The sequence below is a fragment of the Remersonia thermophila genome, chromosome 7, assembly GCF_042764415.1.
Source record: "Remersonia thermophila strain ATCC 22073 chromosome 7, whole genome shotgun sequence".
NCBI lineage: Eukaryota > Fungi > Ascomycota > Sordariomycetes > Sordariales > Chaetomiaceae > Remersonia > Remersonia thermophila.
In genome coordinates this window covers 834,146-858,725 of record NC_092223.1, presented here as the reverse complement: position 1 = coordinate 858,725, position 24,580 = coordinate 834,146, and the positions used below count along the sequence as shown (strand labels likewise).

At 61.6% G+C, this 24,580-nt stretch overlaps 7 protein-coding genes across 7 annotated transcripts; 2 read left to right on the top strand and 5 right to left on the bottom strand.

Moving 5' to 3' along the window:
- Positions 1 to 1,093: 1,093 nt before the first annotated feature.
- VTJ83DRAFT_7205 (uncharacterized protein) lies at positions 1,094 to 2,379 on the top strand (the record flags this gene model as incomplete). Its single annotated transcript, XM_071014002.1, has 2 exons — positions 1,094 to 1,151; positions 1,298 to 2,379. The coding sequence occupies 2 exons, from the start codon at positions 1,094 to 1,096 to the stop codon at positions 2,377 to 2,379; spliced, it is 1,140 nt and encodes a 379-aa protein (XP_070863422.1).
- A 170-nt stretch (positions 2,380 to 2,549) lies between these two features.
- VTJ83DRAFT_7204 (uncharacterized protein) lies at positions 2,550 to 3,718 on the bottom strand (the record flags this gene model as incomplete). Its single annotated transcript, XM_071014001.1, has 3 exons — positions 2,550 to 2,644; positions 2,720 to 3,428; positions 3,527 to 3,718. The coding sequence occupies 3 exons, from the start codon at positions 3,716 to 3,718 to the stop codon at positions 2,550 to 2,552; spliced, it is 996 nt and encodes a 331-aa protein (XP_070863421.1).
- Positions 3,719 to 5,109: 1,391 nt separating this feature from the next.
- Positions 5,110 to 8,273, bottom strand: VTJ83DRAFT_7203 (uncharacterized protein; the record flags this gene model as incomplete). The annotated part of the gene is made up of 2 exons (XM_071014000.1): positions 5,110 to 8,001; positions 8,091 to 8,273. 2 exons carry the CDS (start codon positions 8,271 to 8,273, stop codon positions 5,110 to 5,112), a joined length of 3,075 nt encoding a protein of 1,024 aa, XP_070863420.1.
- A 1,272-nt stretch (positions 8,274 to 9,545) lies between these two features.
- On the bottom strand, positions 9,546 to 10,517 carry VTJ83DRAFT_7202 (uncharacterized protein; the record flags this gene model as incomplete). Its single annotated transcript, XM_071013999.1, has 1 exon — positions 9,546 to 10,517. The coding sequence occupies one exon, from the start codon at positions 10,515 to 10,517 to the stop codon at positions 9,546 to 9,548; it is 972 nt and encodes a 323-aa protein (XP_070863419.1).
- A 1,608-nt stretch (positions 10,518 to 12,125) lies between these two features.
- On the bottom strand, positions 12,126 to 14,026 carry VTJ83DRAFT_7201 (uncharacterized protein; the record flags this gene model as incomplete). Its single annotated transcript, XM_071013998.1, has 2 exons — positions 12,126 to 13,720; positions 13,780 to 14,026. The coding sequence occupies 2 exons, from the start codon at positions 14,024 to 14,026 to the stop codon at positions 12,126 to 12,128; spliced, it is 1,842 nt and encodes a 613-aa protein (XP_070863418.1).
- Positions 14,027 to 16,545: 2,519 nt separating this feature from the next.
- Positions 16,546 to 18,508, top strand: VTJ83DRAFT_7200 (uncharacterized protein; the record flags this gene model as incomplete). Its single annotated transcript, XM_071013997.1, has 2 exons — positions 16,546 to 16,692; positions 16,784 to 18,508. 2 exons carry the CDS (start codon positions 16,546 to 16,548, stop codon positions 18,506 to 18,508), a joined length of 1,872 nt encoding a protein of 623 aa, XP_070863417.1.
- Positions 18,509 to 21,064: 2,556 nt separating this feature from the next.
- On the bottom strand, positions 21,065 to 23,308 carry VTJ83DRAFT_7199 (uncharacterized protein; the record flags this gene model as incomplete). The annotated part of the gene is made up of 8 exons (XM_071013994.1): positions 21,065 to 21,409; positions 21,480 to 21,782; positions 21,836 to 21,941; positions 22,041 to 22,328; positions 22,413 to 22,516; positions 22,596 to 22,671; positions 22,764 to 22,859; positions 23,037 to 23,308. The coding sequence occupies 8 exons, from the start codon at positions 23,306 to 23,308 to the stop codon at positions 21,065 to 21,067; spliced, it is 1,590 nt and encodes a 529-aa protein (XP_070863416.1).
- Positions 23,309 to 24,580: the final 1,272 nt, after the last annotated feature.

Sequence of the window (24,580 nt, the reverse complement as noted above, 5' to 3'; positions counted from 1 at the left end):
ACGTTAGCGCCGGTCGACGCGAAAAGCAAAAGAAAAACACAACAAACCGCTTTTCCAGCTGGCGAAAGCCCACTGGCCGAGGTTCCAGATTCCCCTGGTGGGATCGCGCCGTTCCAAGCTTCGCGAAAAGGGGAATGGCGGCCGCCAACGACTTGGGGCCCCTGCTCAGCAACGCTTCGGCAGTGGGCCCATCTCGGCACACACACGCGGTCTGGACGGTGGAACTGTGGGAATGTGGGAATGCGCCTGGGATCACCGGGCAGAAGTCGCTGGTCCAGGCCCAGCGATTGAGATGAAAAGGGGCCGGGTGGGGTTTGAGCCCGTGCGTCTGGATCCCACGACGACGGCGACGGCAACAGCAACAACAACAACAACAATGGCATCATCATCTCTTGGTGTATAGCATAACTCGGGTAACGTTCGTGTAAAAGATCACGGCCATGCAATGAAAAAAACGGGGCTGGTAGCATCCTGCAACCATGTTTGCTTCCCCCAATCAGTCCATACACAGCGGTTAGTTACCTGATTCGGAAATACCACCTCGATGGGCCTTTCACCAGGGCAACTGGGCATCGGCATCATACGCAGTACATACTTGCGTAGGTGCTCTGTAACCAGTCAAGAAATGTGCCGTGTGCACGGGTCGGAGCCTCCGGGGGAGGGTTTCCTCGGTGGAGGGGACCGGCCGGGTCGGACTTGGGCGGCGATGGCATCATCGGACCCCAAGGCTTGATCGGCGGCTCCCCCCCGCAAAGGCCTCGTTCGTCAAGGACCCCGCATACAATGCATAAAGCCGATTCTGCAGCGACCTGGGCTGAGAACCGAGGGCTTGGATCGGGCTAATCACGCAATCCTCTTGTGCCACGAAACGGAACTTGGACGAGCAGACAAGCGTTGCCGCTCTGCTCGTGGCCGGTGAAAGTCCAACAAGCTTGCCTGCCTTACGGCACCGACCTGCAGAGGATAATTAACCCAGGGACCTACCTACCTACCCACGCGTACCTACACGCATAGCTCTAATAACGATAGCTACCTCACTTCCTTACCTACCTGCCTAGGTGGTGTCGATGCCTACGCACCCCTCAGATTAGCCATGGCAGCGAGCCAGTCGCCCACCAACCCCCCCTTGCCCTCGGTTATGAGGGCAATCGGTGAGTGCGCGCTCTTGTTGTTCATCATCGCCATGGATCCATCTCCCCCACAAGACCCCGTCGACCGCCCCGTGCCCCCAGACCCGACCATCTCCCATCTCAGCTCGCTAGCTCGTTCGCTAACCCCATCTCCCCGAGCCACTCAGACATCCACCCCCCCGGCGTCGGCCCCGCCTCCTCCCTTTACATCAACCCCTCCCTCCCGCTCCCCCGCCCCGGCCCCAACCAGGTCCTCGTGCGCGTCCACGCCTTTGGGCTCAACCGCCTGGACCTCCTCCAGCGCGAGGGTCGGTACCCCCCGCCGCCGCACGTCAAGACCAACATCCTCGGCGTGGAATTCAGCGGCGTCGTCGTCGCGCTGGGCGACGGCGACGACGACGACGGCAACAACAACAACAATGACGAGAACGGCCTCGCCATCGGCGATGAGGTCTTTGGCCTCGTCCCCGGCGGGGCCTACGCCGAGTACGTCGCCGCGCCGCGGGCGACGCTCCTCCGCAAGCCGGGCTTCCTGACCCACGTCCAGGCCGCGGCGGTGCCCGAGGCGTGGATGACGGCGACGCAGGCGCTCGACTTTATCCTCGGCGGCCTCGGCCACGACGACGACGACGACGAGAAAAAGAAGCCGCGCCGCACGATCCTCTGGCACGCCGGCGCGTCGGGCGTGTCCCTGGCGGGGATCCAGCTGTCGCGCCTGGCCGGCGCGGCGGCCGTGTTCGCCACGGCCGGGACCGACGACAAGTGCGCGTTCCTGGAGCGGGAGCTCGGGGTCGCCAAGGCCATCAACTACCGCAACAAGGCCCAGGGAGCCGGCGGCGGCGGCGGCGGGTGGGCGAGCGAGCTGCTGGCCGCGACCGGGGCGCGCGGGGTGGACCGCATCGTCGACTTTGTCGGCGGCAGCTACCTGCAGCAGAACCTGGACGCGGTGGCGCGGGACGGGCGGATTTGCCTGCTGGGCCTGCTGGGCGGCGGGACGGCCGACCAGGTGGACATTGGCAAGCTCTTGTACAAGCGGGCGAGGATCGAGGGCAGCACGCTGCGCAGCCGCGACGAAGCGTACCAGGCCAGGCTGAGGGATCGGCTGAGGGGCTATCTGCCACGGTTCGAGACGGGCGAGCTGAGGATCTTTCTCGACACGGTGCTGCCCTGGGAGGAGATCGCCGCCGCGCACAGGAGGATGGAGGAGAACAAGACAACGGGCAAGATTGTGTGCACCATAGTTTCGTAGCGACGTGCGCCCCGCTCGCCGTACGGAAACCGCCTGACCTAGAAACCACCGACAGGATACGCGTGCTCTATGGTGTGCCTCGCTTGCTCCTCCCCCAAAAGACCCACCCGGCCGAGCCCAACCAGCGTAATGAATGCAAACCGAAACGCCGACAACGTCATGACCTTGGCTCAGTGCTCGTTGATCCACTTTAGCATCTGCTCAAACGCCGTGGCCTGCGCCTCCTTGATGTTGGCGTCCTCGTACTCCCCGACGACCGCGAACCCTGTTGTGCGTGGTTTCGTTGGTTAGCAAGGCCCGGCCGGCCGCCGCCTACGCTCTGCGGGGAGGAGTCGCTTACCGTGCGGCACCCCGGGATACACCTGCACCTCGTGCTCGACGCCGTGCTCGTTCATGGAATCCTCGCCCGCGATCCTGACCTCGTCCGGAAACAGCGGGTCGTCCTCGACGCAAACCATGCTCAGCGGCGCCTTGAGCCCGACGAAGTCGTTGCGCGACACCAGCGTCGCGTGCGCGAGGGCCCCGGCCTTGATGTGCGGCCCGTCCGCCTTGGGCCGGCCGGCCTCCTCGTCCCCCTGCCGTCCCTGCTGCTCCCCGCCGGCCGCCGGCCTCTCGGCCGCCAGCAGCAGCACGTAGCGCGCCCCGAAGCAGTACCCCACCGCGTAGACCCCGCCGCCGTGCGCCACGGCGTCGGCGAACTCGTCCCGCGCCCCCTCGAGCACCTTGTGCAGGATGGGCAGGACCTTCTCCTCGGTGTGGCGGGCCAGCCACATGTCGATGAGGAACGTCTTGGCGGCCTCGACGGCCTTGACCTTGAAAATGTCGAGGAGCGAGCCCGAGGTGGACTCGGCGGCGATCTCGGCGGCCGCGCGGCTGTTGGGGGCCGGGTCGCCCTCAAAGAGGTCGGGCATGACGACGAGGTAGCCTTCCGAGGCGAAGCGGTCGGCTTGGATCTGGTTGTTGACGCTGTGCAGGCCCGTGCCGCCGGTCAGGAGGAGGAGGAGGCGGGCCGGGGCGTGCGGGTAGTCGGCGGGTTTGGAGATGTAGACCTGTTTTTTTGGGACGGAGGGAGCTAGGTGTGAGCGAGTGCCGAGGATCGCATCGAGAGCATGGGGAAAGAGAGGGGGGGGTTGGACGGGGTACGAACGTCGACATCGTTGAGCTTGGTGATTTCGCCCGTCGAGGCCTGGCCGGCAGGAGCTGGACGGTCCGAGGTGCAGTGCTCGCCCAGGCCCGGGTTGGCCGGGGCTGTGCTGGTGGTGCCGGCCGGGCGTGGAGAGACGTCGGCGGCCTGCGCATCGCTCTCGGGAGCGCGCGTCGCAAGATCCGAGTCGGACATGATGCGATGGGGCGAGCAGCGAGCTGCCTGAGCTAGGTTGGCGCTGATCGACCACGAAACCCTGGGGAAACCAAGCGGTCGCGAGAAACCAAGCGGTCGCCGGGAAGTGGGTGCGAAGATGGGGAGTTATATGGACGACGGTTGAGGCATGGGAATCTTGGATGTCCAAAGGAAGGGAGACAAGTCAAAGCAACAATGGAGGGACGAGGGACACATTCAGATGCATCAAGTATTGGAACCGAAAGCAGTGTATCGTACGTAATGCTGGCGCTTTGTTGCAACCCCTCCAACGGATGAGGGGCAGGGGCCTGGGTTAGGGTTGTATATGCAGTTCCAAACCGGGAGCCTCGCCACGCTTCCCAAAAGAGATGTCAGCCTCGGGGTGTAAGCTCGCTGTTCACGAGCGACAACATCCCTCATGTCCCATCTTGTCCCTTGAATGCTGCAAGAAAGCTCAGCGAAACCATCGGGCGTGAGATGCCATGTCCGGAAGCACAATCGTGCCGAGAAGCTTGGGTATTACCGGTTACCCGCACACCGTAGGAACGAAACCATGCGATGGCAGGGATCTCGAGGCTCGAGGAGGGGAACAAAGGCAGCTCAGAGCCAAGGGGGGCGAGCTTGACACCCTACCGACCGACCGGGAATAGCAAGGTAGCCAAGTAGGTAGTAGACGACGATAGAACCATGCAACACCTCGTGGAGGTGAAAAGGAACACCGCTCGAATCGTGTTGTGTCTTGAGGCGTTCCAACCATGCGATGAGCATGCGCGGCACTCAACCCGGGACAACGCCGACAAGGGGCAAAAAATACGCATAGCTTGAAGAATGAGAGAATTATAAAACATCCTGCAGCCAGCCAACCAGCCAACCAAGTGATATGTGTGTAGGTGTATGTAGAAGAAGGGGGTATGGGAAGAGGGTACCCATGCAAAAGTATCCAAATGCAAGAAAGACCGAGTGATGTGATCTGGGATATAGGGGGGAAGAAGAAAAGATAGAATGAAAAAGGGAAGAAGAGAGAAGCCTCAGAAAAACAGGAAAGAAAAAAAAAAAGAAACCAAAACACCCCCGAGAAAAATGCCATTATCTCTCGTAGTGCTTCATAAAAAATGAACGACCGGCCAAACACCAAAAGAGACGAAGCCAAACCCATCCATCATCATCAACGTCATCGTCATCCATCTCCACAAAAAACATCTTCATCCGCTCGCTCACTCACACTTCCTCCTGTACTTCCTACCATCTTGCCCCCCCCCCCCCCCCCTCCATTCATTCATCATTTCATTCCTAGAGAGGAGCCCGTGGATAGATTCTCTCCACGCTCCCTAACCATCCCTGTTGCCCCTCTCTTCTTCTCTCTCTCTCTCTCTCTCTCTCTGTCTCTCTCTTCACCGGTCCACAGCGACCGTCCCGCCCTGGATCAACGCATCCAGCTCCCACGGGCTGAGCGTGCTCCTCCTGCGCGACGAGCCCCTCGTGCCCGCCGCCTTGCTGGGGCGTCGTTCCCGCTTGCGAGGCGCCGCCGCCGCAGCGGCCGTCGTCGTCGTCGTTGTCGTCGTCGCAGATGCCGCTGCTGCTGCTGCTGCTGCCGACGACGACGACAGAGACGACGAGGTAGTCGCCGCGGTGGTCCTCTTCGTGGGAGCCAGGGCAGCGGCGCTGACCGGCCTTTGCGGCGCCCGTTTCTGCACCGGCGGCTGCTGCTTCTTGGCCGGCAGCTTCCGCGCCTGGGAGGTCACCTCCGCCGCCGACGGCAGCGATGCCGATGAGGATGCTGCTGCAGCGGCTGGTGCAGAAACAGGCGGCGGCAAGCCCAGCACATCCACCTCCTCGTCCGCGCCCTCCGCCTCGCGCCCATCCTGTCCGTCCTCCTCCTCGCCGGCCCCCAGCCTATCCACCTCGTCATCCTCATCCCGGTCGTCCTCCTGGTGGGAAGAAACCGTCGTGGCAGCCGTTGCCGCGGACCTGGGCCTTCCCTCCAGCGAAGAGCACGCCGAAGACGAAGCCGACGTCGATGCCGATTCCGGCGCCGCAGCGCCGTCCGCGTCGGCCTCCTCGCCGGCGCCCGACGTGGACGCCCCCGGAGGCGGGAGCGAAATCGGCGCGGGCGCGGCAACGCCCCCCTTCTTCGCAGCCTTCAGCTTGGCCCGCACGCGCGCCGCATCCGCCTCGCGCTCCGACGCGGCCAGCTTGGCGGCGATGGCGGCCATGTTGACGGGGGACTGCTGCGGCGGCGGGAGGAGATGGCCGCTGTTCTTGTCGTTGCTGCTGCTCCCGCCGCTGACGCTGTTGGCCCTGTCGGGCCGCGGGAGAGGGAGGCGGGAGTTGACGCGCTGCGGAGAGCGGGTGGGGGACGGCGCTGGGGATGGATTGGGCCGGCGCGTCGGGGAGGCGGTGGGCGCAGGTTCGGCGGTGCGCCTGCCGCCCGCGGGCGCGGATCGTGCCGAGCTGGCGGAGGCTACGGACGGCGCTCGCGGTTGTCGGGAGCTGGGGGCTTGCTTCTCGTCCGGGCGGGCTTCGGACCTCCCGCGGGTGATGGGAGGGCGAGTGGGACGGGGTTTTGCGGCGACCATGCGCGACGGAACGGCGGGCTTGGCAACCTCGGCTTCCTTCCTCCTCGCCACCGCCGCCTCTCTCCGCGTGGTGACGTCTCGTTTTGGCGGAGGAACCGCCTCCTTCTTCTTCAGCGCCGGCTCTCTCCTCTTCGCTGCCGCCGCCGGACGAGCGTCTTTGGCAGGAGCGGACGTCTTTGCGGCTCGCTGATCTGCGATGCTTTCCGACGGGCTGTCCACCCACGTGTCCGGCGCCGAGAGAGCCGCCGACGGGGGCAGCGCCACCTCGGCCGCCTCCTCTGGCGGGACGGTGCGCAGCGAAAGGAGCGGCCGCTTGGACGGGGACGGATGCGGCTTTTCAAGGTGCGGCGGCGGCGGCGGAGGTGGAAGCGGAGGCTCCTCGGCGGCAAGCTCGTGCGTCTTCTCCTCGGTGATGGCGGGGAAGAGCCGGGAGCGCTTCGTAGGGGGACGCTGCGGGCGAGGGCCCCGGTTCGCCGAGGTGCGGGTCTCGCGCAACGGGTACGGCGGCAAAGGCATCATGAAGGACTGCTGCAGGATCTCGACGTTCGGCTCCTCGACGTCCAGGTCGTCGACGTCGACGTCGACGTCTTCGTCCTCGTCAAACGCGCCCGAGGCATCGCTCTCGGCGCCCTCGTCGCCGTGCTGCAGGACCAGGTCCAGCGGACCCTCGTTGCGGGGGGTGCGCGGCCGACGCACCCCGTTGTCCTCGTCGTCTTCTTCTTCTTCCTCCTCCATCTCTCCCTCCTCCTCTTCTTCCTCTTCGTCCTCCTCCACCTCCGACTCCAGCTTCAGGTTGTACCCGTGAGCCGTCTCGGCAACGTTCTTGACCTTGACCGGGCTGAGGCGCAGGCCCATCTTGAGCTCCTCGACGTTCACGGGGCGCCCGCTGGCCTGCATCCTCCTGCGCCAGCCGTCGATCAGGTGAACCGCCTCCTTCCAGCGCGACTCCATCTTCTCCCAGCCGTCGCGCAGGCGGTGGATCTCGTCCTCGCGCACGACCACCTCCTCGATGGGCACGAAGGACGGGTTCGTCAGGATGGTGCGCAGGTGCTCGAGCACGGCGTCCACCTCGAGCGCCAGGTCGGCCGGGTTCGCGGCGAGCACGAGCGCGTGCCCGTCGCCCTGCTCGGCCTGGCTCCCGCCGGCCATGACCGCGTCCCACCCGCTCATGTCCTTGAGCTGCCCGACCGTCCTCCGGATGAGCTGCAGCAGGTTCTCGTTCTCTTCGCTCAGCCCCTTGGCCAGCTCCGCCAGGAACGCGTTCGTCTCGGTCCTCAGGTCGCCGGCGTCCTTCCACGCCGGCTCCGCGCAGGCCATCTCCCCTTCCCCCCCGACGTCGCCGACGACCGTGATGCTCGTCAGCCCCACCCCCTTGCCCGCCCCTCTGGCCCGCCCCGCCTCGGCGACGGCCTTCTTGAGGCTCTCGATCTGACGATCCCGCTTCCGCACCTCGTTGGCGCACGCGGCGCGGGTCTGGGCGACGAGGGTTCGTGTGCGGGCGGCGTCCTCCTTGAGGCGGTGAACGGTTTGCTCGGCGGAGCGGAGCTGGGTGCGGAGGCTCGCCTCGGCGGCCTCGCTCAGGCCGACCTTGCGCTGGGCCTCGGCGCACTTGTCCTGCAGCCGCTGGATGTCGTTGGCCTGCCGCAGAGATTCGGCGCGGAGGGCCCGCAGGGTGGTGGAGAGGGACTCGCGGTGCTCGGCGTCGCGCTGTGGCGTGGCGGCCCAAAACGTCAGCTCGGCGGCAATGAAAACAGCATGAGGAGGCGAAAGAGGCAGGGAAGAGGGAAAATCCTCACGTCGCGTCGCAGGATCAGGTCGTTGACCACGCTGATGATGCGGCTCATGGTGTCGGCCACCTCGCCGTCCGTGTCGCCCGGGCGGGCGAAGTCGATGGTCTGGCCATCGCGCAGCAGGCCTCGCGACAGGAGCTGGTTGTTGATGTACAGCGATGCCGTACGCAGGTTCTCGGGTTCGATCATGACGATCAACGCCTCGCCGTCATATCAGGTCAAGTGTTGTTGGGGTTGTTATCCAGCGCTCGATTCCCGGACTGGTGTTTTTTTTTTTTTTTTCGCTCGCCCCTGACCGACTGACCGAAAGGTATCCAGACAGAATCGAGCCGAGTCCCGTCCGTTGCCAACAGCTTCGCTTCGCGTCAAGCGTCAATTCTCATCCGTGTAGGGGGCAATGCATCAACAAAAAAACAACAGATGAATGAGGCGGATAAGGGAAGAGAGAGGGGAGATCCTGTCTCCGTGGTGTCGGGCGAAAATTCCAAACTCCAGGAGGTATTCCCAAGACTGACACTCTTCATTTCCCGACATGACCACAAACTCGGCTTGGATGCGACGCAGTGGCTTCTGTCCACCCGTTGTCTCCGCTGTTTGTTTGGCGGGGCGTTGCCGTGGCAGCAATACTCAACCGGCATGGCCGGGTGGATCCCGCCAGCTGTTCTCCACAATGTGGCGCCCCGAGACTGCCCTATCTAACCCTAACCCCAGCCCATATCCCCACGCATTTCACCCCGTTTCCCTCGTGCAGCCCCCGTTCCCCGTCGCGCCATGTGCCCCAAACAGCGCCGCGGATTTCACGCCAACCCATGGTGGCTCCTCTCCGTTTGTCGAATCGGGTTTCGATCCTCGAGGCCGACAGCCTGTTCTCAGCCTAGCCTTGCATGCTATCGACGGCCCGTCACCCGCCACAACGACGCGTGTTGTGACAGGTTTGGTCCAGGAACAGCCACCGCCGTTGACTGAGCGTTGCTCCACCTCGGCACCAGCGGTCTGGTTCGGCAGCGGCGCGGCGCGGTCTTGTACACAGTAAACCTTGGGGGGAAAGGCAGGTAGGTGTCAGCTCCAAGGGTGGGGGGAGGGGGGGGGCGTTGTTCTCCAAGAGGGCGACGAGGCGAGCCATTGACGAGCAACCAGACCAAGCACACAGACACAACACACACACTTCAGGAGAGTTTGAGAAGATTCTTGTTCGCGGTGTTTGTCATCCTTCCTCTGCCATCGCGAGGGGAGAACCCCTCGGTCCGGCAAGATGCTCTGATGGCCCCGCGTGCGTCATCATGGTGTGTGTGTGTGTCTGTGTGGCGGCGTGACAAGGAGGGAAGAAAAAAAAACAGTTACTCACCCAGCGAGATTCTGAGCCACATCGGCTGTACTGTGCATGTAGATGTTGGCAGAGCTGAGCCTGTAACAACTCCTGATTCCCCGTCGCGTCTTTGCGCCCTCCGCCCCTCACGTCCCTCACGTTTCGGGCACAAACTTGCCCTTCTTGCTCCTCATCGCGTCCAGCTTCTTCCTATCATCCGCGAACCGCTTCAGCAGCTCCGCCTGCTCCTCCTTGCGGCGCTCGCGCAGCTGGAAGCGGTAAAAGTTGGCCAGCTCCTCCTTCCGCTTGCGCTCCTTCTCGAGCATCTTCCGGCGGGCCTCCTCGGCCTCGCTCTGGCTGGCCGGCGCCGCGCGGGCGCCGCGCGTGACCGTGACGAAGCCGTCCTCGTCCGGCTCGTTGCGCAGCCGCTTGGCGATCTCGGCCGCCTCGCGCTCGCGATCCGCAAACAGCGCCGAGAAGGCGTCCACCGACGCCTGCAGCGCGGCGCGGTCGGGGTAGGAGAGGCGGTTGTGCGCCCGCAGCCAGGCCGAGCCCAGGGGTGGCACCGGCGGCGCCTTGCCGCCCGCGGAGCCGCCTGCGAGGCCCCACGTCGGGTACTTCCTGGTCTTGTGCGCCTTGGCGATGGCCTTGAGGACCTGCTCCACGCTCTTCTCGTCGGCGAGCAGCACCACGGCGGTGCCGCCGCTGCGGCGCAGGGGCCGTGTCCAGGCGCTGGGGATGCGGGCGAGCGTCTCCTTGTCCCGCTCTTCCTCCTCCTCTTCGCGCTTGCGCTTGCGGCCGTGGACGCGCAGCAGGATGGCGGCCGAGGCGGGCTGCGCGGCGGCCACGGGCGAGGGGTTGTTGGCGTCTTTCCGCTCGTCCTCAAAGGTGGCGCTCTCGAAGCGCCCGGAACCGACCAGGGAGGTCACCAAAGACCTCAGGTGCGCCTCGGTGCTGTCGACGGGCACATTGGTGACGAACAGGCTCCTGGCGTCCGTTTCGGTGGGGATCTTGGGGGTGCTGCGACGGACGTAGAGATGGTGGACGACTTTTCGCGGGAAGGATGGTAACGGAGGGATGGACACCGGGAGGACCGAAAAGTCCCCTATCGTTGCGGGAATCGACATGTTCGCGGTGAGCGTGGTGGAGGAAGAAGAAGAAGAAGTGGTGATGGCGCTTGACCGGCACAAAAGCCTTCCAACGCAGGCTTTCTGCCCGTGGAAGCTCGGCCGCGATGCGTCGAGAAATTTTGGCCCACTGGAGTTCTTATCTGACGCGGATGATTGGTCGGATCGGTCGGGTCGCGATAAGTCATTTCCGCAGCAGCATCTCAACCCTAACCCTGCAACCGGAACTGGTCTGTTTTGGACGGTGGGTGTAATTACTGTGTACTAGTACTTCGTAAGGTGTTCCACCAGGATGAGACCAACACCAACCTCTTTTTTTCCTCCAAGGCAATCCTCTCTTTTCGGTTTTCCTGGGAGAAGGGGGGGGGGGGGGTGGGTTTCCCCCCGGATCTTTCCACTCCTTTCTTTTTTCCTAATTTTTCTGAATTCGTGGAAAAAAAAAAAAACGTCTGATCAAAGAAGAAAGGGGAGGGGCGGGGGGCCGAGCCCGTTGAGTTCTCAGGGGATCAAGCAGTTTGTTCTCTACACAGTAACTAGTTACCTCATCCGTCGAAGATAGGGCATCTTCGATGCGGCTCTGCATCCAGGCCCCGCTGCACGCCTCACCGACCACATGCAGCGCCCTGCCATTGCAATATTTTGTCTTGTAGAGGACCTACTGTGTTATAGTAGATCCTTGCAGCAATACAACGCCGCTGCACCGGCTTGGATCGCGATCCCGTCTGCAGGACTCCCTGCCGCCTATAGTGCCATGCATACTGTGTACCCAGGTAGCTAGGGTAAAGGAGGTTGACGGTGGGGAGGCCGGTGTGCTAGCCTTCACTCGTTGCATGCAGGAATGCTGTCTGCCCTGCCCAAGGAAGGGCATTGGCGCAAGGGCGCAGCAGGATGCCGGCCAATGCCCGGGTAACTACTATACCTAGTCGTGTCGGGTTCCTCGCCATGCTGGCTGAACGCAGCCTGATTCGCCGATAGACCACCGAGTCAGATGCCTCTCTTCACTGTGATCTGATGATCGGGGAGCCCCCCTTGTCCAGTGAATGTGATATCTTGACATTCTTCGGATGCGGAGGCAGAGAAGATCCCATGGTCACCGGACCTGTTGTGTCCCTCACCGGGCCGGAGCACTCACTGTCTGCCATGGTCATTCTAGAATATTGTACCACCACACCACACCGGCTGGCCATCTCCCTCGAGTACGGGCCCGGGCGCATCACCGCATTGCCATCACCAAGTTGTTACCACCCAACGTTCGAATTGGAATACACTCAGAATACCCAGCAGAACCGGGCGAGAGTTCTTTTTTCGGTGAACCACCCCCGCCCCCCCTGTGGAACATGGAATGATGAAGCCTTGCCTCGCGAGACCAACGCGATAGAGGCCCAAGGCTCTCTCACATCTCAGGTTCTCATGTGATAAAAGACACGTGAGAATGACACCGCGTACCACGCGGCTGGGGCGCTTGCCATGCGCAAAAAATCTAGATACCCAACTAGATTACACAGTATTACGGCTTGACGGACGGTCGGCTCGAGGGCCACACCCCCTTCTCTTGCCGCACTTCGCGCCCCCTCACCCCATCCTCAGCCAGGCGTTGTTTTCCACGCGCTAGATCTCAATGGTGAGACGCCCGACGCCCCGGCTGACGCACGTCAGCATGGCGCCGGCCTTTTCCTCTTCTCCCAGCCCTCTTCCGCGATGTTCCACCCTCCCTTCCTTCACCGCGACCCGACACGTCCCACAGTTCCCTGCCCCACAGCTCCATCCGACTTCGTCCGGCCCAAGCTCCCTCCGCAGAGCCTCGAGGAGCGTCTCGTCCGACCCTACCCGCACGATCCGGCCTCCGCGGTTCGCCACGACCGCCTCGAAAGGGTCCCTGGCCAGGCCCATGCCGGCCCCGTCCGCGGAGAAGGCCTCGACGTGGATGTCCTGCGGCGGGATCCCGCGCGCCTGGGCCTCGCGCAGGACCTCGTCCGTGAGCCGAGGGGGGCCGCAGACGTAAAGGCGTGCGTTCCAGGGGAGGGAGGCGAGGATGGCGGGGACGCTGAGGCGGTTGCCTGCCGAGGAGTCGTAGACGGTCACGGCGACGCTGCTCCCCGCCGTCGCTAGCGCGTCCAGGCGGTCGCGGAAGGGGACGTGCGATCCGCCGGCTCGCACGGCGTAGTGCACCGCCGCGCTGAAGTGGATGTCTCGGTACCGCTCGAGCAGGGCGAGGAAGGCGGTGATGCCAATCCCGCCGACGAGGAACACGTGGTGGCTCGCGGCTTTGGCGCGGGCGCGGGAGGCTTCGGGGGGCGGGGTGATGGCGCTGACGTGGACGACGTCGCCGACCTGGGAGGTGTGGTGCAGGTAGGCCGAGCCGCCGCGGCTGTCTTCGGCCAGGCTCACGCCGAGCTGGAGCCGGGAGCCGTTGCGGTCGCTCGAGACGATGGAATAGGCGCGGACGAGCCCGTTGGGGAGGCGCAGCTTTGCGTGGGAGCCCGGGTGGACTTGGTCTTCCTCGCCGCCGTCGGCGCAGGGATGAGGCAAGACGGCCTCGAGGGTGAAGGATACGACCCGGGGGGTTTCTCGCGTCTTTTCCACGATGCGGTACTCCCTCCAGATTTCCTTCTTCTTCTTCTTCCCCTCGCCTTCCGTCTCGCGCTGCAGACGCCTCTCCCTCGCCTTCTGCCTTGCTACGCGCGCACCAAAGATATCAGCGCATTCGGCCCCAAGCTCGGGGATGGCGGCGAGCTCCTCGTTCGCAGCAGCATCGGCCGTGTTACGGTGGAGGTACTCCTGGACGCGTTCGATGGTCCAGCGCGGGTGGGGCCGCTCGACGAGGCGGATGACGTCTCCCGCGCGGATGAAGCCGGGGCGCAGGACCCGAAAGTACCACCCCGTGCGCGACGTCTTCCACGTCAGCGGCGCAAAGTTCTTGAGGCGGAAGCGGTGGTTGAGCTTGAAGCACGGCTGGCGCGGCAGGCTGACCTGCAGGAGCACCGGGCCATCGTCGTACTCGGCATGGTGGGTCGTGTCACCGTCAGCCGGGGGAGGGGAGAGAGCGGCGGGGCTAGGCCGGGAGATGGCGACGATATCGCCGATGCATAGGTTGCGCTCGTTGAGGCGAGCGGTGACGAGATTCTCGCCGAAGCCGCCCGGTTGGAAGGTGCCCGAAGCCTCTGGAAACTCCTCCCGCCAGGCAGCGTAGTGGGAGGAGCAGTCTGTCGCGCCGTCAGCGCCTGGCTCTTCCTGGTGCCCGGGAGGATCGCATGAGGCTCACATCCGTGAATGGCCTTGTCGCGGCCGCCGTGAAAGGTAGGGTCGTGCTCATCGCCCTCGAGGCCCAGCTCGGTCACGCGCACCGGTCCCTCGCGTAGCGCCTTGTCGATCCCAGACAGCACGGTCAAACCCGGCATGGGCTTCATGGACCCGGTGCGCACCTCAAGGATCACATCGCTTGTAAAGGGGGCATGCAAGTCCACTTTCAGGGACCCTGCGGGTGGCTTATCGCTTAGGGGATCTCCCATGATGGATGGACCGCCGGGCTAGCAAGGCTGAGGCCGCACGGTGAGCAGTTTCAGGGGGCGAGAGAGTTTGCCCTGTGCCTCTTGAATTTGCATCTCCGGGGAAGGTTGCGTTCGTGAGCCTCAACTGCGGGGTATGAGATAATTAAGGCATTCCCTCCGGCGACATGAGGAGCCGTTCCAGGGAACTTGCACGCTCCTATCCATCTCTCACGACGTTCAAAAGGTCAACATGGATCGCCAAGATTGCACATGTGCTCAAGGCATTTTGGGGGCGCTGTGCTGCACTGATCGGTAGCCTACGAGTCAGATCGATCAGAGGGTGAGCTGCGCGCCCTTCAGCGTACCCCAGCAAACAGCCTGAATGGCTCGTCGGACATTCAACACGAGCCTTTGGCGGCTCTTAGCCCTCGACAGTAACTGTTGCGCATGTCCTCGAACGGAAATGTGCTTCCATAGATAGGAAAAAAAGTTCCTCCCTGACTACCCGACTTCTACCGGCATGAGACCAACTGGGGTGGTTGTGCAAAGAAGGACGAACATGGTACTTTGGAGGCCATTGCTGCGACCGGGGTTTCTGCTTAAAGCGCCCAATCAGCACGCCGAAATTCCTCTCTCGGACTGGACGACATGCGGCTCAAGTGCGGTCATGCGGGAGGACCGGCTGGACACCCTCACCCTCCTGCAAGGGCCTGGCTATGTACATACATCCCACGGATGTCAGGCCAGCTGAGAATCCGAGAGAGTCCAAGGAATTCTGCTTACGGCGGAACACCCGCGTCAGCCTAAGACCACGGGACTTGAGGTTGATGTGGCCTGAATGGGGGGTGGGTGGGGAGCTTAGGGAGCTTGGGGTGGTGCTGAGGAGCAGAGCCGCATCCTGGATGATCCTGGATGATGTGTGTTTGCGGCATGCACTTCGTACAGTACTTGTACGCTACGGTAGAGGAGCCACCCCAGGGAACGTTCAGGCGGGTACTGCACACCCCCGTCCATCTAGATTTTCTGCTCACACAGCAGGCTTGCACCGCCACTACTGTGACTATGAAGGGAGTCAGTCCCTATGAGAGAACCCAACAAAGGGGCCGTAGCCTTGTGTCAATCTCGGGGAGGACCCAGAAAGGGCAATGACCGAGATATGTTGACAGCTAAATCACGCTCGGCTGACAAGGTGGAAGGTGGAATTCATGGTGGGAGGGCCTGGGGAGAATAGACCAAACCTCCATTTGGGGGGGGGGGGGGGCGCCTCTAGAGATGGATGGTATGTTCACGTTGACCCAAAAGTGTCTCCGTGGTTGGCGGCTGATTGCCCAAAGCGAATCTGCCTAGGTTTTAATACCGAAGGTACGCAGTTACTTACTATAGTATACAAAAAGGTACCTAGGTACCTAGTGTGTACACAAACCTGCGGCTCCGGCGCTCCGGCGCTCCGGCGCTCCGCCTGAGCTACAGCGTAACCCCGACGCAGAGCCTCATGCCCACAGGATTTGCATGGTACAGCAAAATGCGACATTGGAACCTTGCACGGAATAGGTACCGCGTGAAACCGCGTCTCAACAAGATGGGAAATATAGGCCTTTGATTTCCGGTTCGATTCGGGCCGTGCATGATGCTTTTTTGGATCAACTTCCGTGCCCCCCTCGATCCGGTGCATAGGCACATCCAGACCGGTAATTTTCGAGCAGGTCCCCCGCCCCCTTGAGACTTGAGAGTCGTGTGCTGTGTACGCAGTATGTACGGTGTACATCAACGTTCGACGTTCTGTCCAGATCCATCCCAACACCAGGGCCGCCTGAATCCTGAGAGCCGGGGCCCAGGCCTCAGCCATCTCGTCCACCTGGCTCAGCATAAGCCAATCGCTCTTTCACCATGGTGATAGTCATCTTGCCTAGCAAGAATATCAAAGTCGAAAGTGGGGCTGTTCAGCGCCACTTTCAGGTCGCGATGACAGACCTTGGATGGGCTGGAAAATGTCGTCGAGGGACCCGGCCGCAGATCCCCCGTGTCCATTCCTACTATAGTAGTACACCGTAAGGTGGTGTACCGATGGCACAGTGAGTTTCCGATGGATGCATGCCAACGGGCCCGGTGTTTCGGTGGTCCACTGCCTTGCATATCTACTGTGTAAGGGCTCGATGCTACATACTGCGTAAGAGATCGGAGCAGAGCCTCGTCACCAATTCGGGTAGCCGCACTCCCTGCGTATGTATGTAATAGTTACCTCTCCTCTTACACACCCCACACCCCACACCCCCCCCCCCCGGGCCCCCTTGTTGGAAGCTTGGAATGTACATAGCTCGCAGAGCCGCAAGAACATGAAAATATAAGGGTTACTGCTTGAAAAGGATGCAGGCCAAAAGACCGAGCTCACCAATTCTCAGGCGCCTCATCCAGAGCCCCCCCCCCGGGTCGTCTCACGCCTCGTCCGATCGTTCCATGTGGTAAGCCAACAGCTCGATGGCGTCTGCGTCCCTCGTGCTCTTGAGCCCCTCCCCGAAGCCGTCCTCTGCCGGCCGTTCCTCATGTCCATCCTTCATCTCCCTCATGAGCTGGTGTCATACATTGTCGGCTACCTCGACCTTGACGATATCTACAGCCTGGGCCGCACCTGCAGGCATTTCGCGTCCCTGATTCTCCATGAGCAGAGCTTTACGAGATGGCTGCTCCAAGTAAGTGACAGCAACAAAGGCCGCCCCGGGCAGGCCCGAGGCCGCTGCAGCGGCATATGCCAAGCTGAAACGCTGCTGACGCCGTTGCAAGAAACGGGCCCCGTTCAGCGTCGAGGCGCGCGAGGCCGAGGCGCGCGAGGCCGAGGGGGAGATCACGCACCCGGCGCAATTTAGGCGTCTGCTCCAGCGCCGCGAGGCCATTGCCTCCGTTTCGCCCTTTCTGGCGGCTCTGGTTGCCTACGCCCACGAATGGTCGTACAGCAACGGCGTGCTCTGTTACACGCGGGGCTTGGAGCTGCGCGTGCGCGACCTGCACGGTTCCGCCAAGCGTGAGGTTGTCGTGGACGTGCGGGCGCTCCTTCGGGAGCTCGGCGCCTGGCATCCGCGTCAGCGGTACAGCCTTCGTGTCCTGCACCATTCGCACTCGATCGTCTCGTGTCTCTACAGCCACGCCCCCCCAGGCCGTGCCGGTGCTGGCGCCGTGAGGCATTGGCTTGTGGCCCTCCGCGTCCCCGGCGGCGCCCTGGTCGCTGCGAAGGAGCTCGCCTCGGTTCACAATCTCTTTGTCCGCAACACCGACAGATTTCTCTACTACGGCCGCACCAGCGAGCCTGACGAGGAGGGGCACGAGTACTGGTCGATTGGCATGCTCCACCTCTCCCCCGAACAACAGGTAACGGTGGTCGGCAGTCGGGAAGCCATGAGAGCAGCCGGCACCAAAACGCCCCCCCAGGAACGCACCATTCCCGAGGTGATCGGTATCGACGTTGGCTCGACCGTGTGCTTCGAGATCTACGGCGATCACTTTTACGTTTTATCGAGCCAGAGAACCACGAGAACCTATTCGGCGGAAAGAGACAGCTGGGCTTCGTACTATTTCTGTCTCCGCTGCCGCTTGGGCTGCAACAACTTCTCCGAGGCCGAGAAGCCGCCCGACTCCCAGCTCTGGCGAAGAAACCACAAGAAGGAGGGCCCCATGGACGACAGGTGGTCGTTTCTTTGCCTGTCGAGGGACGAGGCAACGGGTCGGCTCCAGGCCGTCGAGTGCCGCCAGGAATATCCGCCGGGCGGTGCCGGAGCCAGGCGGACGTATTACACAACGCCCATCGACTTTACAGACGCCGTTAGCTACTCGGATGACATGACGGCAGCCGGGCTGAAAGATGCAGGCCCGCCGCCGCCGCGCAACCCCTGCCTCGTTCAGCCGGGTGACACCACGCTGTCCATGCCTCTGCCGGTGAGCAGGTGCCTGGTTCGCTCGTACCACTGGGACTGCCAGGCGTACGTGGACCTCGTGGACGTATCGGAGTCGTTTGATCCCAAGGACCAGCGCCTGTGCATCCGCGGGGGCTCGCGACGTCCCAGGCACCCCGGCACGCAAGCAGACCGGCGGACAGCCCGAAGGGAGGACGACGGATGCGATTCGCTGATGCAGCACATCGACAATTTGCACAAGAGCCGAACGGGCATCTTCTGGCCTCCCAAGCCCGACCCGTTTCACCCCGACCCTGCTCTTGCAGACCTCTACAGGGTGCTCAATCCCCCGGGACACCTGGGCAAGCCGGTCGGGACGTGGGACGACCGGTCCCTGGTCTACTCGGCAGGCAAGTCAAAGGACGGGCTCCATGCCTTGGTCTTCCTATCGTTCGACCCGGCCATTCACTTGCCGGGCACCACACCGTATCCCACGAGCAGTGGCCGGCGGGCTCCTCCAACGCCGTCGCCAAGCCCGTGGGAGAACGCCAACGCCGACAAAGATGCCCGGGCGCCGCATCGATACCTGAGTCTTCCCTGGGGATATCGCTTTCCTTGCTGAACCTTGCCCGCTTTGCCTGTCCGTTGGGCATGGGGGACACGTCAGACCCCGGAGGGTTGACCAGCACACGATTGGCTACGAGGCAATGGGGGATGGCCAGGATCACATCATCAGACAGGGCAGTGCTTCGTTACCGTGTGGAGTGAGACCTGGCGAAAGACCGGTGTGGTGCCAGAGATGCTGCTGCTTAGGCCGCTGCGAAAAGGTGAAAAAGAAATGCAAGACATCGAGAGAGGGTGGGGCGGAGGCGCTTCGGTGTACACAGTAATTAGATTATTATATGGTAAGGCGTCAAGGCGGGGAGGAGAAGCAAGAGGGAGCCTGTCGAGATGCGGCTGCGTTCCGATCTGTTGCTCTTGCGTACAAAAACACCGTTTGTTTTGGCAAGGGAGGTATACTATAAAAGTATACACGATAGAAGAAGTAATACCATCGAAGGTTTCCATTGCCGGGGCGGCTCCGGGTGTCTGGATGAGCTTGAAGAGCAGAGTTGGATTCCAAGCCACCAAGCCACGCCGGCATGCTCGGGCCCCGGGAGCTCGGGAAAGGGCCTAGAACCTCTCTTGGAGTCAAAGATTGGGGCAGCCTCCCCTGGAGCTGCCGCCCCATCCTGACATGCACCTACTGCGTACATGGCGCCAGCCGCGTCGTGCGCCCGGCTGCGGTGATGTTGGATGTGATGTTTCTGCAGGGGGGGGGGGGGGGGGAGTTGCAGATGCATTCCCTTCGTTACCCATCTCCTCTACCCCCAGGTGAATCCCTCCCCAGGCTCGATTCTTTCTGAATGCTTGCCGCGGGGAAACCCACCACCCTCCTCCGCCTTGGCTTGCCTTAGCCTTACCCTTCACGGTTCTCCGCCTACTATAGTATACACAGCAAGCCGCACCAAAAATGGTCCGGCTGTCCCCCCGCCCGCCCCTAACCTGAAGATGAATCGCGGTGACCAGACTTGCTCTGGAAGCAGTCTGCCCCCTGGCCGGTAGTACGCCAGCCCAGGCTTGTTGCGCAGCAGCATGCAAGGCTCGATGCAAGCACCCCTTTGGTTTGCAGCAGGGTATGCACACACATAATAGATATATATATATATATATATATATATGGTGTACATATATATATATGGTATACATATGGACTCATGTATGAGGTGCCGTTGGGGGCCGCTAACCTTGCATGGAGAGATCTGGGCCGGATATATCATCCGTGCGTCCCTCCCGCAGGTTCATTGTACGAAGTAATTACTAGTATAGGTAGGCATGGGGTGGGTATAACCTTGTTTGTGTACACATGCATTAATAGGTATGCAAAGGCCGTCCCAACTTGGGTAGTGTAGAGAGTCATATGTTTGACATTCTCGTGGAGTGGGGGATGGCTGGCTGCAGACGGACATCGCCGTCCACCCCCACCCTGCATGCACGCAGAATGTTGAGGGGATGCCTTTGTTCGCAACCCCCTCCCCAACCATAATCCATCGCATCTTCCTTTTCCCCACTACAACTAGCTACCGGCGGGACCTACTTATTCTCTCGCTTGCTCCCCCCCCCCCCCCTCCGAGCATCCCACATGCCACACAGGTACGTAGGTGCTCACACCTGCCGCGTCTGCTTCCACGCCATCTTCTGTTGAGGCTCTGAGATCTGGAGCCTTCTTTCCATACGCCGCGCTCCCGCGGGGACAACGTTTTTCCGTACCTTTGCACAGCAACGCGGGGGCGGGCAGCACCACCTGGGGGGGGGGGGGGGGGTCCCCTGGGCTCATGCGGTGGGGGATGACCAGGATCTTCACTGGCACTCGGCAAGTCAACGTGGGACGCGCAGGTAGGCAGTAAATGTTGAGGATCATGAACAGCGCCAGGCCGAAGAGATCCAACCTTCCCCCTCCCACGTGTGCGAGGCTCTGGGCTCAACAAGAAACGCGGGCGGGATGCTCCGCATGAACAACGAGCACGGGTTGCAAGCATCCGGGCAGCTACGCTCTACAGAGGATGCACCCCGAGGCCTCTCAGATTCTCAGATCGCGCTTGGATAGCACCTGGCGAGGGGTGCTGGATGCAAGGCCGGGGCAGCTTTGGGTGCTTGCGCCGTCGACCCTGTCTCCAGGGATGGGCAGCTGGAAGAGGATAAGGCAATGGTTGGGTTGGGTCAAGGCGAGGTGGAAGCCGGTGACGGCGCTGTTTGAGACCGAGTCCAGGCTTGCAAGACCTTCAGTGCGGGGGTGTAAGGTTCTTCTTCTTGTAGGCTTCGCAGAGATGTTCGGCAGGGTTGAGCGTCCCGGAAAAGCATTTTCTATAACATCAGAGATCACCATGGCTTTCATACGGTTCCAAGCCATGTCTTAGGCAGGGGTAGTTTGAGGGTAAATGGCCATTCCCAGCAGCAGTATCAGCCAAGCACACGTCAACGTCACGGTTGTGACGCAATGTTGTCCTTTGGATCCATGACAACATCTCAGGAACACGGTGAAGCAGCACGCCGAGTTACCCACGCATCCCGACAGATCTAACGAAGAAACAATCTGCCTCGCATCTCTCTCACACGCCCCGTCGCCTCCTCCTCCCCTCTAAACCTTGAACCGGAACCCATTCGCCGCTCCCTCGCCCGGCACTGCGTTGATCGCACCCTCCACCCACTCTCCCCTGTCAAGCCTGCGGTTGAGCCGAACCAAGACGATGCGCATGACGGTGGCCGCGCACACGGCGATAAACGCCGTCACGCAGTTGACGATCATGGCCACCGTGTAGTGCGGGTCGGCGCTCTTGGGGTACAGGTAGGAAGCGTAGATGCTGCTGCAGTTGCTGACGGCGTTGATGAAGGCCAGGGCGGCGGCCCGCTTGGCGGGCGGGCGAGGGATCGTGTTGCTGATCCAAGCGAGGGCGACGACGAAGCCCGAGTAGACGGCCGGAGGCTGGATGAGCCGAGGGTGTGAGTTTTGCGGCTTCCCGGGGGAGCGGAGACAGAGGCGAGAGTGGGCTTACCATCAGCATCATGCTCAGATATCGAGGTGCAATGTGCGTCGTTGTGGCAGCTATGATGTAGGCCACAACGGCCACCCATAGGGGGATGGTGATGTGCCAGTAACGCTCGCCCGTCTTGTCGGCGTGCGTGGCGTTGAGGTAGGTGGCGGCGACGGCCAGAACGTACGGCGGCGACGTCAGGAGCAACGTGATGACGTTGCTTTGGCGGTTCTGATCCGACAGCTGGCCTTGGATCGAGTTGACAACGGTCGGGAAGAAGTTGGTGACGGTGCCGCTTGACACGATGCAAAAGAGCAGGACGAGCTGGCAGGAGTTAGACAAAAGTGGGACACACAGACAACGATGCTCAAACTTGCCAGAATGTACGTCTTGATGTCGGTGAAGGCGAGCTTCGCTCCTTGCCAGAACGTCTGCTCCTCGCTGTTGACCCAATCGTCTTCGCCGATGTCCTCTTGTAGTCGCCTGCTCTTGGTTAGTCCTGTGTATCCCGATCAATGCGATGGCAATACTTTGGGGTTCTGAATCGAGATGACGACGGCCATTCAACGCAAAACAACCTACCACACCGCCAGAGCTCTCTCTTCCTCACTCAACCAGCTCGTCGTCCTCGGGAAGTTTGGCAGCACAAAGTAACACCCTATGGCGATGGCCACGGTTGCGGCACCTTCTATGATGAACAGCCACTGCCAGGCACCGAGACCGCGCGTGCCGTCCATACCCCAGGTCACGCCGGCCGAGATGAGGCCGGAGAAGGCACCCGAGATGAGCGCGCCGGAGTACATGACGGCTGTCCGAAAGCCCAGCTCCTTCCGCGTATACCAGCACGAAAGGTAGTATAAGCATCCGGGGCTATTAGGGGGCGGGTGTAAGCCATGAGCACGGTTCATGTGTCGGCTCTGAGGGAGGGGGGGCGGTAAAAAGAACCCAGCTCACAAATACGCGGCCTCAACGACACCGAGAAAGAAGCGGTTCGCCCACAGGCCGCCAGCATTGGTGCACACGGCAGTGAGAGCCGAGATGATACCCCATACAACCATCTACGTTCTCCCAATCGCAACGTCAGCCCGATAGGTGAAACAAACAGCACCAATGCCAACAACATTTATGAGGACATACGCATCCAGGAAGATAGATGGCAGGTTTGCCAAACTTGTTCAGGAACAGGTTCGAAGGTACCTGCATCAAGAGGTATCTAGATAGATGCCGTCAACCAACAATTTCGTCCACATCTCCAACCATCTGGAGGACGTTTGAAGAGCAGCAAGGGGGAAAGGGGGACCTTACCCAACAAACAGGATGCTCACGGCTGTCTGGAACTCCGTTGACGTAAGCTTGAGATCTCTCTCCAAGCCAGCCAGCCGGGCTGCCGCGATGTTGTTCCTATGGGCATCAACATATATCGTCTCTTTTTGTCAGCAAATCCGCTCATCTATACAACGGTTTCTACCACCCATGTCTGATATCACTACTCAGAGACAGAGAGAGAGAGAGAGAGAGAGAGAGAGAGAGAGAGAGAGAGAGAGATAGCAAGGGAGCAAGAGATAAAGCAAGGCTCACCGGTCAATGTAGTTCATAATGTACATGATAATGACGGCCGGCAACAAGCGGATATCGATCTTGCGCTTGAGCTTCTTCTCGAGCTGCTCGCGTTCCTCGGCCGTCAGCTTGCCGATCAGCTCAGGCGGCTGCAGTTGCGGCGGCGTGCTGGCTCCCGCATCGTTCCCCCCTTCCCCCGCCGCCAGCGCCGCCGCCCTGACTCCGGACTTCTCATCCGTGCTGGCCGTTTCGTCCTCGGACCTCGGCTGGTGCAGCGCCGGCGAGTTCCCCATGGTGGCGACACTCTCTCGTTAGCTCCCGACTGCTTCCCTGTTTTTTCCCTGTGCATCCGTCTGCGTGCCGGGATGGGAGACCGGTAGACCTGGACGCGTCCAGGAGATGCGCGATACGCCCGAGGCTTCCGAGGTCTGCAACGAACGGACCTCGAGAAGAGGCAGAGGCGGAAAAACGGGACCAGACGGGGTGGAGAGAGGGGAGGGAAGATGGATGCTGAGGGGTCAAGAGTGCCAACTTGCACAGTTGTACCGCCCGGGGTAGAAGGTTCTTACGGGACGGTTGCACCCGGGCCGGAGCAGGACAACAGCTTTCCACCTCTCGTTGCCTCCAACAAATTCCGGAAGTGCTGCCGGATGGCACGACGGAAACCATGCCGGTCTCCCAGACCTGGGGTGGCCCGAGGAGGACACGACCGACCGACTGCCTGTCCGTGTGAGACACCGCGGTTTCATAGCCTTTGGCAGCTCCCAATGTTTCATACAGACCGCCCGCAGTGACTGCCCTCCCGGTCCCCTTCGAGGCTGAAAGGTCCCAGACCTTTGGTCAATGTTCCTGCTTGGAGGGCTATCTCGTTCAGCACGCGACGGCAGCACCGAACCATGACCAAACGACAGAATCGATGAAGCCGAACATACGTATATCAAAGCAGGAAACGTTGCAGACAAGGGCCACAATGCCTGCCGGACCCCATCCGCCATTGGCTCCGGGTAATGGCAATTCGATCTGGGGCCGGGCCCGCACCCGACGACAACGCCAGGGGACATTGCCGCGCGGGGTGTTGCAGAAAAAGACATTGAGAGACAGGGAACGGGCCGAATGGACGGGGAAAGATGCGCAGCAATGGCCGAGATCGTCCCAGGAGGAGTGCATGTGTAGGGGAAGAGGGCTGGCTGCCCGAGGCCCGCGTTAATAATAGAGAGCGAGCTGGGAAAGGTCCGAGCCTCGTGCGAGCGGCACCTCCCCCTGAAGGTATCGATGCGGCAATGACAAGACGGGCCTTTCGGCAGTCAACAGCGTTGCATCGGCGGCTGTGACGCAAGCGTATCGGCTTTTTCCTTGGCAACCGTTGCTTGTCGTGCGCCTCAAAGCTTGTTTTGTTTAGACGCTTGGATCACCAAACGACCTGGCATCAAATCCTCCCTCGAACACCGCCGCCAACCATATCCTCAGGCCAAAGGAACGAATCGAGACATCAAAATTGTGATTAAAATCCGTAATAAGCTCCAAAATGTATAGCACAGCTGTTATCATCTCCTACCCGTGGAGGT